This window comes from Euprymna scolopes, chromosome 41 (genome assembly GCF_053919585.1).
Source record: "Euprymna scolopes isolate OS-2025 chromosome 41, ASM5391958v1, whole genome shotgun sequence".
NCBI lineage: Eukaryota > Metazoa > Mollusca > Cephalopoda > Sepiida > Sepiolidae > Euprymna > Euprymna scolopes.
The window spans coordinates 28,631,436-28,644,861 of record NC_136522.1 but is presented as its reverse complement, the minus strand read 5'-3'; the positions used below and the strand labels follow the sequence as shown (position 1 = coordinate 28,644,861).

Sequence of the window (13,426 nt, the reverse complement as noted above, 5' to 3'; positions counted from 1 at the left end):
CCAACACCCTGGAAAACCTCATCAGTTTGCCCTGTATTTAAGAATTCAGGTGATAAGTCATCTCCCTCTCAATACAGACCAATAGGTCTCCTGAATGTCGTGAGTAAGTTGCTGGAATCCATATTAAATAGAGAAGTAGTCAACCACCTCAGCAGAAATAACGTTCTTAGTGACACGCAATATGGTTTCCGTTCTGCTAGATCTACAGCAGACGTGTTAACAGTTATATCACATAGAATTAGCCAATTTCTCGACAAAGGCTTCATTTCTAGGGCAATTGCTTTTGACATATCAAAGGCCTTCAATAAGGTATGGCATAAAGGCCTACTTCACAAGATTTCCAGCTATGCTATAACTGTGAATGTTTTCTCTATCATTAAATCATTTCTCTCTGATAGGCTCATAAGAGTAGTGGTTGATGGGCAGAAATCAGAGGCCCACAGTATTAATGCTGGAGTCCCTCAGGGGTCTATCCTGGGACAACTCTCTTCTTGATCTACATCAATGATCTCCCAAAACACATACTAAAATCATTCATTGACATCTATGTGGATAACACGACTATCTATGGCAACACATCAAATGCCGTAAATGACAACGTTCTCTCTGATTCTCTCTCCTCAGATCTTGAGCACGTGGTTCAGTGGGGGAAGAGGTGGCTGGTTACCTTTAATTTATCTAAGACTAAGCTCCTATCATTACATCATAAACGCTCTGATCCCCATCTGGCATCGATTGAAATGAATGGCTCTCGTCTATGGGAGACCCCATGTTTTGATAAGCGTCTGGGTTTGACCTTTACTCCTGATCTGAAATGGAACACATACATCAAGTCTGTGGCCAAGGTCGCTGGGAAAATGGTAGGATCCTTCTACTGCTCCAGAAGATATCTCACTACTGATGCAATTCTCTATCTATATAAAAGTCAAGTACGTCCAAGGATGGAGTACTGCTGATAACTGGGCAGGAACTGCTAAAACAGCCTATCCTTCCTTGACAAAGTACAAAATAGACTTCTTGGCTTAGTGGGGGATACCCTTTTCTCTTCCCTGCAACCTCTCTCCCACAGAAGAGACGTTGCGAGCCTGTATCTGTTTTATCGTTATTTCCATGGCAAGGGCTCGTCTGAGCTCCATTCTCTGGTCCCCCCTCGCCAATCTTTCACGAAAAACACCCGACTAGCTGAAACCACTGTCAATAATTTTCCCCACTCTTTATCCGTGCCTAAATCAAAATGTAGATTCCATGAACAAAGCTTCTTTCTTAGAACTGCACGGCTGTGGAACTCTCTGCCGCTTGCCTGTTTCCCACCTGAATTCAACTTGGATGTCTTCAAGTCCAACACAAACAAATTCCTGATGAACCGCCCCCTTAAGTATACAATAACCCTTATCCCCGAGTGGCTCCTGGGCCTTGATAAGTGGTGACCCCCATGTAAAAAAAAAAAATAAATAAATAAATAAAATAAAAAAATTAACAAATATCTTGCTGCACAACTACCCACTTAGGATGCCCTTATAAACCTGGCCCCTATTAAAAGTAACAATTACGTTTCAATTGTGTTCGTGTTTGAGCTTAAGTAAGCAAATATTAAAAAAAAAAAAGCTTGGCAGACTGATGAACAGACAGAGCTTATTTTAGTGGTCTGTGGGCACAGATTTTATTAATTTCAAGAATGATCGACAAAATGGTCAAATTATCTGCCACTTACCAATCCAGAATTTGTTTTCATTTTGGAATTTATCATTTGCAAGTGTCTTCAAGTAACTAAATTCTTCGTCATCTTTCGGATTGGCCAATTTGCTTCCATAGCTAAAAAAAAAAAAAAAAAAAAAAAAGAATTATCAAATAAATGTAGTGAATACCTTTCTGAAATTTTTAGATAAGGATTGATTATTTGTATTATTTGAAAATCTTTCAGTCAAAGAACCCGTGACGTAGTGGATAAGGACGTTACTAAAATTCAGTTGTACAAGTTACACTTTTGTGAAGGTTGAAGGTTCAATCTTCAGTGCAAGCGACACTCAAAATACAATTGTGAATTGCATGGGACTTCTACCAAGTCATGACTGATAGAATATGTTGTGAGGATAAGAATTAAAATTAGCAGAAATATTGTTATACTAAGATTCAACATGAAGTGAAATATTGTGAGAATCGGATTTAAAATGAGACGAAATGTTTGGAGAATAAAATATAATATGAGCTAAAATGGAAGAATAAAATACGAGACGAATTGAAATTTTATTAAAATTAGATTCGAATTAGTGAAATGTTGTGAAAATAAAATTCAAGATGAGAGCAGTTGTCCAATGAATCAAAATAATACACATTGTTAATTCTCATTTCAATAATTCAGAAACGGAAAACGCTTTGATTACTGCAAAATATATTATTAGTTTTTTTTTAATTTAACGAAACAAAAATTCTAAAAAACATGTACAGATGGAAAGAAATTTTTTATCATCGATGATGAGAAAAATATTGTTTTAAAATAAAATCTCATAAAATTAGAAAAAAAAAAAACTTGTTCTTTGCTTTGCCGGTTTGTTATCGCTTGAAAAGTTCAATAATTGAAATATTTGAGAGAACATTATGAAAAGCTAAATCTTTATTTACAGTTTAGTTGTTTCAATACAGATGTTTTTATCTTTTAAACGTTAACAAACGAAAAAAATTATCAAGTTGCATTTCCACTTGCAATTTAGAAATAGATCGCAACCTTTTCAAAATCAAGTCGGTTTCTCTAAATAAAAAGAACATTTGAAAATAAATGCTAAATATTTGAACAGGAAATAAAACAACATTAGAAATAGAATTATTTGTTATACTAAAATTCAAGCAATTATTGAATTAAAAAAACAACAATAACATTTTTCAAAACCAATATGCAAATTAGTAAACATTGCGATTAATATCATGCATACATAAAGAGTATATGAAAAATATGGTACGTCTATTATGCCAAGTAAAAATAACTTGAAATGGAGAGTTTGACTTTACCCTTGGTGTGAAAGAAAAGTCCACCCCAATTTTTGTATGTATTCATTTAAAAACTACTACTACTACTAATAATAATAATAATAATAATAATAAGACGTCTTCTATATTTGTACAAATACAAAATATATATAAATGTTAGTGGGTGTGGGGGCTTACCTACTTTCTTGTCCAAACTCTTAGTTAATGCGTAATAGTTAAAATTGGAAATCATTTTCGATAATATATTATGTATCATGCTACTTTTTTAATTAGTAGTCAAAACTTATCAAGGACAAAATTCTCTCAAGGATTACGAGTAATGAACTTACCAGTTGGATTATGAATAATACGGTGAGAGGATTGGAAACGGTGGGTGAAATGGGAACATTTTTATTATTTAAGAAAGCGACTCAACAACTGTTTATGGACGTTGGATTCAAAGACGAACAAATTGTAATCTGCAAGGAAGCAGTTCTGTAGTAATATGTTTCAAAGAAGGGAAGTTCTTGGCAAGAAACTCAGTTCATGTAAATTCCGTTTAGTTTTAGGTACACAGAGGAAGAAAAAAAATTCTTTGCAGTGGTGGTAGAAGAGGAACGAGAGATTGGAACTCAGTCGAGCACCTTGCATGTAAATAACAATTAAACTTATTTCACATAACATCGATAGAAAAAGGTTCAAATTCTAACTTACCACAAAAATAAAAAATAATTACCGAAAAAAGAACGAATAAAATATGTGATAAGAAAACATATTGTTAAGATTGAAGATTAAAATCAAAATCAAAATATGACAATTGGAGCCCTATGGTAGCAAGGTTCAACTAGGTAAATGTCTAGAAACTTTATTCCAATTTTGATCCAAATTCGTTCCATGATTTTGGTTTAAAGAAATGTCTAAAATCTAATGCTTAATTTTAAAGGGGTCTTTAGAGGAAAGAAAGATTCATAAAACCTTGTTTAATTGGTGTGTTACATGCAAAGAAAGTGTTAGAAGACAGAGAAAATTTATCCAAACCTTTGCGTCAAATTACTGAACGTGTGGTGTTCCCAGCGAACTGTCGACTTTTCTTACTCATTTATACACTTACATACATTTCTATCAATTCCCACAGCCCAAATAATTCTAACCTCGAGCTCAGTAAGTTGATCAAAATCCATTGCATGATTTTGATTCTAGAAAGTTAAAAGAAAATTAAGCAAGTCTTGTCTTTTTTGTGTCTAATGAGTATGGATAAAATTCAATGCAAATTTGAAATATTTGAATTTCCAAATGCAATAGGATGTTGTAATGCATATTATGCAACTTAAAAATCCTTTAAAATAGTCAAAAGAAACCAAACTTAATATTTATTATTTCATGTCTAATACATATTGTTAAAATTCCCCCCAAATCTGGAAAGTGACAGAATTTTCATAAAGGGCTTCCATTCCGTTTTTACTCAAATTTGCATTAAACAAAATTAAACTAAATATATCCCTCATTGTCTCAATTTCACTTTTCTGCTGCATTTGCATTTTTTCTTTCTAGCTTACCTTTTAAATATACCGGCAGCCATTTTATGATAGTTGGGTACTTTTACTAAACGGTATTGATATTGTGACATTTTCTTTCTTTTTCTTTCTGCTTTCTGTGCCGATTTATACGTTTTTCTTCCCATTTTTATAAACTTTTCCGTTTAAGACATTTTACATTTTTTTCATATTTTTTACCTTCAATAATTCAGACACTATTTTATATGAATACAAATATTAGTGGGAACACTGGCGAAGAATAATTTTTTCATAATTTCTGTATATTTGTTATACATTATGTCCAGTCAAATTAATTAGATCAATATTACTATCATTTATGGATTGTGTTCCAAGCTTGTGTCATAGATGAATGAAACTTTATAATCATATTTTGTTATTATATGCACCTTTTTATCGCCTGCAAATAAGTTCTTTCATGCCTCAAAGAAAAAAACAAAGTCAAAACAAAGCTGTTGAAAGATAGAGGAGATATATTTAATTAGATCTTTGTTCCCAATCACTGAACAGTAGGGTAGGAGAGAGAGAAATCGATAACAATTGTTGTATAATATCTTATCAGAGTATTTTAAAATCTCATGTTCACATACTTAATGCCCCGTTTTTATCAATTCGTGCAGCTCCAGTAATTCTTATCTCGAGGTCAGTAAGTTGACACCAATTGAACCTTCATTTCATGATATTTCAGAGAAAAAATTTCTCTTCCTCAAACACATGTTCAACTTTAATTCGATCATGCATTCAGGACTAATCCTTAGAAATTGAGATTTAAAATTAAGTTTTAAAACTTGCTTTTAAATCTGTAGTTCATCTTTTTTAATTAGTTTCAATTTAAAATGTTAATTTTTCATATTGCATGTATGTTTTTAATATTTTTTTTCTTGTTTTGAAATTTTATTTTATTTATATATTTGCATATTTCTGTATTGAATGTTTAAAATTTGAATTTTCATTTTGTATTCTTGATTCACCATCTTACACACTAATGCATTTTTCCGTTCAATATTTGTAAGCAATGTACAAAGAATGAAACACATAAATTGAATGATTTCGAACGTCAAAGAGTGACATAATTGTCTAGTATCGAATGACATCAATTTTAGAGAATAAAAGTACAATTTGATGCATAAGTAAGGACCGAATCGGAGGAGAGATAGAGTTCTGAAGTTGTATGCTTGGCAACTAAGTTTTGTTTTGGCAAGAGCTTGTCTTTGTGTTTATTTGCCTGTCATCCGATATTGGAAGAGCCTTTATTTCAGTGTCTTCAAGACAAGGGAGAATCAATGGCAAGAAGTGGTGGTAATAAAAACACAACTAAACCTTGTCCTTTCATTTATGTGCTATGCATGTTGAAGTTATCGCTGTCACTGCTTGGCTATTTGAACTGGAGATAACAGTCCACTTAAAAACTGTTTATTGTTTATCTTTAAACACACACCACGCATTGGTGGCCAGTGTGTAACACATTATTATTCAGATATACTGTATATATAGAGTATACCACAATGTCATTATTTACACTCACAATACCTATGTAGTAGATACATTATACAGACATGACAAAATACGCATTAATATTGTAAAATGATACTAAAACTTATATCTAGTACCTTTATTCCAATTCTTTTTAAGTGAAAAAAAAATTCAGGGAACCTTGTTTGATTGGTGTCTAATTACTATAGATAAAATTCAATGCAAATTTTAAATATTTGAATTTTTAAATGAAATAGGATGTTGTATCCATATTATGCCTCCAAAATCCTTTAAAAATACTTAAAGAAGCTGAGATTTGGGAAATTTTTTTATTAATTAATATCTAATTCATATTTTAAAATTCCCCTTAAATCTGGAAAGTATCAGAATTTTCATAAAGAGTTGCCACCAACTTTTTACTCAAATTTGCATTGAACTAAATCAAACTAAATATAACTCCCATTGTCTCACTTTCACTTTTCAATTCCATTTGCATTTTTCCTTCTTTTCTAGCTTACCTTTTACAGATACTGGCAGCAACTTTGTGGTTACTAGGTACGTTTACAGAAAGGTAACAGTTACCGTATTTTGAATTCCAACCTAAAAAACAATAAGAAAAGGAAAATATTAATAATTAATCTAGACATTAAATATTAAGATCATGAAATGCATATATTTAGATAATCCGTTTAAGTTATTCTTGAGCAAAACTAAAAAAAAAATGAATTTTATAGAGGGAAGAAGTTATTAAATCAAAGAAACGAAATAGCAACTAACAGTAGACTCAGAATAAACTTTACTTTAGTATAATAAATTAAATAACAATAAAAAATCCAATAAAGAATTAAAATTAATCCAAGCATTATTACTAAACATAAATCTAAGATGGTGATAAGTAACAAAAATGGAACAGATAAATTATTAGTTCTCACCTGTCAAAGTAAGGTCTCCTTGAACCCATAATTGTGGACACTCATTTATACACAATAAATAAACTCCCCTAAGCATATAAATATACCGAGAGGTAAACTCTACAGAGTCAGACATAGTACGCCATATTTGCATTAAGTACTACAATATTTGTTCATCATATATCCTGTCTTCTTATAAATACAAATACTTTTCTAACCTAAACTTTCCGTTTCCGAGTTTTCCTTATTGACATTTTCATGCCAAAACAAACTTGGCGACGAAGAACAAATTAACAAAAGGGATACTTACAACATAGCATTAACCCCCCTCAAACCTCTTTTCGAGCAAAAAGGTAAAGAATAAACATACACCAGACATTAGAGATACATACTCAACTTTCAACTAATATTACGAAAACAACTCAAATATATCCTTCAATAAATAATGTTAAAAAATCGCTTTTGTCGGAGGGAGACCGGATAAAAAAGATCTCAAAACTGTCCTTGCAAAACATTTCGATTAAAAACTCTGAAGAAAAATCTGTAAGTAAGATTTTCTCTAACCAAATAGTTATTTTTTTCCTCTTGAGTTCAACGTACAGCATTAAATTGTAATTAGGAATATTACGGCTGTTATAAGAAAATAGATGAAGAAAGTTTCTTTCCGAATAAGTAAATTTCGTTCTTGTGAAAAATAAAAAATATGTACAGATGGAGGATTTCAAGACAATTGCTGTTCATATACTGAAAGCCCATCTGAACCTCTTGCAGAAAACAAAAGAAAAATTGTACCCAAAACAAGAACTACAAAAACAACAGATCCAACAACAACAACAACAACAGAAAACAGAAGAAAGGTTGATAAAAGAAAATACAACAACGACAAAAAAAAACAACAAAAAACAAAATGGAAGAATGACTATAGAAAAAACAAGAATTCCTTCTCAGAAACCTGTATAATAAACCACCTATTGAGAGCAAAAAAGACGTTTTTAATAAATTTTCGATAAAGGAAAAAGCGTTCAATGCTTTATTTAGAAAGTATGTAGACTTTCAACGTTGATTGCGATGGCTGGTCTGATGCAACAAAGTTTGATTACTTTTACAAAAGTTAAAGATTACTGAACCCATCAGATTTGTGAACTACATTCTACCTAAATAAAAGCACTGATCTTGTGTATGTGGAAACCCTTATATCAGAAATTCTCAGCCCCAATACTTCATTGTTCCACAAGAGATGGAAATGTTTTAACTTAGCTAAGTGGGATGAGGAAAAGTATTTAATGTTCGCGTCAATTGTAAACAAGCACTGTAACAGCTTTATACTAGAGGATTTGTCTGCAGATAATTTTAAAAGCCTAATTTTTCACTTCGAGAAATGTACTAGTAGATTTTTATCCATCAAGTATGAAATCTATATTATTATAAAGTGTAGAAGATCGATATTGATGAATGAATAAAGAATAGGATTACTTCGAATCCGCAGAACGATGAGATGTTATCAGGCTATATATTCTGTACACCCTTACAAATATAATACTCATATCAGCTTATATAGAGATTACGGATTGTAAACTTGTTGTCTTCGTCTTATTTGAGTGTTTTAATTTAATACTGACCTTAGGGGTAATCATGTATGCACCCACCTAAGCATGCAGCCTTGCATATGTTTACAGGAATGTCTATAATAAAGAACTCTTATAAGGTCAAGGGAGGGATTATAAAAATATAAGAGAAATGGAAATGAGAAAAATAGGCCAAAGGGTCGAAATATTACGCATTTCATAGCAATCGAATAGAATCCCTCAAAACTCGAAAATAAATAAAAATACTGATAGAAATCCATCAAATAAATGTCACCATGACTCAAAAATTGAATCCTCATTTCCACCATCTTGTGATCGTTCTAAATTAGCAACTCAGCAGTACGTGTGTTTCGAAGTAAATAAACACTTTAAAATAATCTACGTTATTTAGATTCTTCAGAGTACTGTTCTCATCTTGGGTGTTATTTGCTCAACGTTTCGATTGATCTTCAAGTGTATCCTGTCAAACTCAGGAATCTTTATGTTGAACTCTACCACAGTGGTTAGAGTGCTTAATAAAATTCAGTTATAAAGTTGCATTCCCGGGGATACAAAATTCAATCTTCAGTGTGGGCGACGCTCCAAAATTACAGCTTCGAATTACTTAGGATTTCTTCCCAGTCCTGACGAACAGAACTAGACACATTACATGCAAAACTCGAGTTCAGCTCAAAGATTTCCAAGTTCAACAGAAAGACGCTCAAATTTGACAAGATACAACTAAAGAAGGTTGGAAGTTACTTCGACCAAAATGTTGTGCAAAAAAGATAAAAACAGTGAGGAATCCAACTAATCCAACTAATCCAACTAATCCAACTAATACGAATAATCCAACTAATACGAATAATCCTCATCTAAACAATTCAATTTAAACTAAAACACAAAATAATATCCATGTAGTGAGAAAAGTATCTTGCCTTTTGTAACATTTATTTGTTATATATCTGTTTCTTTACTAGTTTTTTTGTTTGTTTTCTTTAGTAAAATATATTCGATATTTTTACTTCCCTATGATGCACATGGTAGCTTGAGAATAATTTTTGCAGAGTTTGGTACCATTTTGTCTAAACGGCTTGGAACCTGTATGACACACACATGCGCACACACAGATCGAAAGCAATCTTAATGGCCCCCAGTCTATAGTAAAATGCAGATAAAATAGATGGTCGATTTTAATGCTTCCAAAACAATGCTTATTTCCTTCATAAACTATGAGAAATCGTTCTTTGTGGTCCCGTAAGTGAGCAAAAGCAATGAGAGAAAACAAATAAAAAAAAACGCTCAATTATAAAATAGTCTTACCAGTAGAACATGTGAAATTTAAATCTCCAATATTTTCAGAATTTACGTTGGCATCAACACTGATTATCTGCAAATACAAAATTTTGTTTAATAAATTGTCAACATTCAAACTCGAAATATTCAGTGTTGCGGATTGCATTGTCAGTGAAAATGGTAAAGAATAAAAAGAAATTCAAAAGTGGAAATATACGGATAAAGAGGAGAAATTATATTGAACACAAGCAAGAGATTATGGGATATTTACAAACAAAGGGAGATAATAAAAATACAAGAGTTATCCGACTTCCTACACCCCCACTTGCTCTTAGAATGTTATTGTGTTTTCTTTTTTCTATAAAAATGTGTAAGAGTATCATATCGGTAAACTAATTTAAAGTCCGAATAAAAGTCCTTTAAATTTTCTAGTTTTGCTTGAGCTAGGGTTTTTGTCATATTGTCAGCAAGCATTTCAGGAAATAGGTGGGCGATTTTTAGAACTGAAACAGTAGCCAAACGTGCCTCGTCTGGCACATTGGTCCGATGCCCCATAGGCATTATTGCATGCAAGTAACTGGAGTTGGGCATGCGTTTTTACATAGCATAGACGATACTGCATAGTACCCTTTATGTACCTCAGTACATGCTTGGCTGTCGTTCAGTGCTATTCATGTGGTTCGGATAAGTGCTGTGATAGATCCGGCCGAGTACAGATTGTCAAATTAAACTATCGACGACTTCACGGTATTTTCTAGGATCATGTCATCAGAGTTACTATTGATTGAATCCAACCTTTGTTTAAATAGTTGTCATGAGTTTACAATCAGACATGTCGAACCTTTCTAGTATTTTACTTTTCCTGGCTCATCTGTATATAATTTTCGACTACGTTGAAATCTATCCTTAGAAAATGGCGGAGTCTTCTCAGGTCTTTTATTTTGAACTCGGACGTCAGCAGCGATAATGAAATCATCAACCTATGAGATTATCACGATTATTTAATGTGCAATTTGTAAGGGTCAGATTTACTTCCGGTCATTTCATAAAAAGGGGTCTGTTTTAAACAGTTTTTAAAGCATCTGATGCCATAACAAGTTTTGGGTAAGCCGCTTTCCACGATCATGTATCTTGCCATTTCAAATAGTGTTTCGAGACATCTAAACAAAAAATCCCCGGATGTTTAACTTTGACAATCTTGTCACTCGTCATGCTGCATCATTTTATGACTCAACTCTCATAAACCCGGATGTTTAATTTCTGAATGGTTTAACTCGTGTGACAGAAATCAACACGCTTTCTGCTTTCAAACATCGTCATTCGATCCAAACAATCAAATATCACCAAAGCATTGTACCAGCAACAGTTACCAATCTACATATCTATAAAAGTGAAAATGTCTGTGTCTGTCTTTCTACATTTCCTTACAGAATAACTCTGTCAATTTTTGGTCTAGAGACTCGAAATTTGACATACGAGGTATTGAGATTTGAAAAAAAATCATTTTAATCGAGTTTCGACCAGAAATTTTGCTGTTAGGGGGGGGGTCAAAGTTTAACGATTTACCATTTGAGAACTCTAGCAAACTCCTCTGCCAATTTTGGGTCTAAACACTTGAATTTTTATATATAAGTTACTTGGACATGGGTTTAACTTTATAATTTGATTGGAGCCCCAAACAATAAATGTTAAGGGGTCAAAATTGGGGTCAAAGTTTTAAAAAATGGATCTCTGCTGTCTCTATCAAATAAGTCAGCCAATTCTAGGTCGAAACATTTGAAATTTTACATAAAGTGTATTCAGACATAGGGCAAGCTTTTTAATCGTTTTTTTCTGAAAATTTGGCTTTCAAGGGGTCCAAGTTCAAAAGATTTGACCTTTGCAGTTTCTAGCAAACTATTAAGCCAATTTTGGGTCTAAACATCTGAAATTTTACATAAAGGTTATTCAGACTTTCAGCAGTTTTAGGGCGAAAATTTGGCTGCCAGAAGGTCAAAGTTGAAAGAGTTAGCCTTTGCAGATTCTACCAAACTCCCCTACCAGTTTTCGGTCTAAATACTTGAAATTGTAAATGTAGGTTACTTGGATATGCGCCAGACATTTTAATTTGATTTGAGCCCAAACCAATAAATGTTAAGGGGTCAAAAATTAGGGTCAAAGTAGAAGAAAATAAACCTCTGCAGTCTCTAGCAACTTTTCTCTATGGTAGTTAAGGAAGTCTATTATATAGAAAGGCATTACCATATATATGCACACTTTTTAATATATACATATGCATATAAAGTTATGAACAGTACATAGGGCCCGAGAAAAGGCGGGTTGAGCTGCTAGTACATTATAAAAGGAGTGTGCTTTTTCACTCTGAACCTTTACCTCTTCGTTTTGGCAGTTTATCTCATCGCTACCAACAGTGCTTCGTCCCGTGAACCTTTAGCAAATATGGCAAACATTTTTCCAGCTTCAACTCCTGTGTGACACCTGGCTAAGCACCCACAAAAAACATGATATTGTAAATAAAAAAAAACTTGTCGGCAGTAAATTAATTATGCTAGAATTGATAGAAAGCATGTATGAGCTTTCTTTAAACATAAAATATTGGAAAAGCTTCAAGGCGTTAATTTAACACTAGAAATATGTATATAATTCGTGTAGCAATTGGATTAATAAACAAATATATCCAACAACTGAGCGAAGCAGACACGAAATTTATGTAAATTTTGCGGCAGTCGAACGAACATGAACCCGGATTAATAAAAAAATTATAAAACAAGCATGTGAAATAAAACGACCTTCATAGATTTATCCAAGCAAGACGATTAACCAGAAGCATATTTTACCTATTGTAATGTCAAAGCTAAAAAACAATGATTCTGCAGGATATTTTCAAAAAGGTTAATAGGAGGGGCGATTATGCTGTAATTAAAAGAACAGGGGATATTACAATATACAGAAATTACAAATTGACGTCAACCAACAAATATATTTTTGAATTCGTTTTCATTGCGGAATATCGAAACTTGCAGTCATTAGTTAGGAAAAATGAAACACTTTGAAGAAATTGATTTAAAGCCTTAAATCAAATTGAGATAAACGACAAATTCAAGGAAATTAAGCACTGAACACTCCCGTAGGATTATTGAAGTGATCTTCTTGTTCCGAATTAAAACTGCAAGACATATTTTTCTAAGAGCCATCGAGAAAATTATATTAGGAAAAGTGGACAACATATGTCAATATGATATATGCCTGAAAATCCGTATTAGAGAGCCCCCTCTCTCTCTCTCTCTCTCTCTCTCTCTCTCTCTCTCTCTCTCTCTCTCTCTCTCTCTCTCTTGGCAACCTCTCATCATTGGGGGATGGTGGTCATGTACTGGGTTTTATTGTGTGCGGAGGTGGCCGAAAAGTCCGATCCTGGCCTTGAGTTGCATTTTACAGTGAGGGCAGGTAGCTTTATTTCCATTTAAATGGTTAGCTTGAGAGCGGTCGTCTCTATACCTCCTTTTCTTCCTCTTCTCGAAGTTGTACGTCGGTGGGTTTCGATAGTAGCCGTTCCTTGGCGACAGTCTGCCCCCAGATTTGCCTGTCCTTGGCATGGATCTCCTATGTGTATGCATTAATGCCACACTTCTTCAGGTTTGCCTTCAGAAGATCCTTATATCGTTTGTTC

The 13,426-nt window shown here is 33.0% G+C and overlaps 1 protein-coding gene across 2 annotated transcripts in view; it reads right to left on the bottom strand.

The window, feature by feature from the left end:
• Positions 1 to 13,426, bottom strand: part of LOC145266452 (uncharacterized) — a 582,076-nt gene that overhangs the window by 534,866 nt on the left and 33,784 nt on the right. For both annotated transcript variants that reach the window (XM_080122128.1, XM_080122127.1), the window contains exons 2-4: positions 9,787 to 9,853; positions 6,506 to 6,587; positions 1,712 to 1,812 (exon numbers count right to left, since the gene is read on the bottom strand). In XM_080122128.1, coding sequence (XP_079978254.1) covers positions 1,712 to 1,812; positions 6,506 to 6,587; positions 9,787 to 9,853 — 250 coding nt within the window. The remainder of the gene's footprint in view (positions 1 to 1,711; positions 1,813 to 6,505; positions 6,588 to 9,786; positions 9,854 to 13,426) is intronic.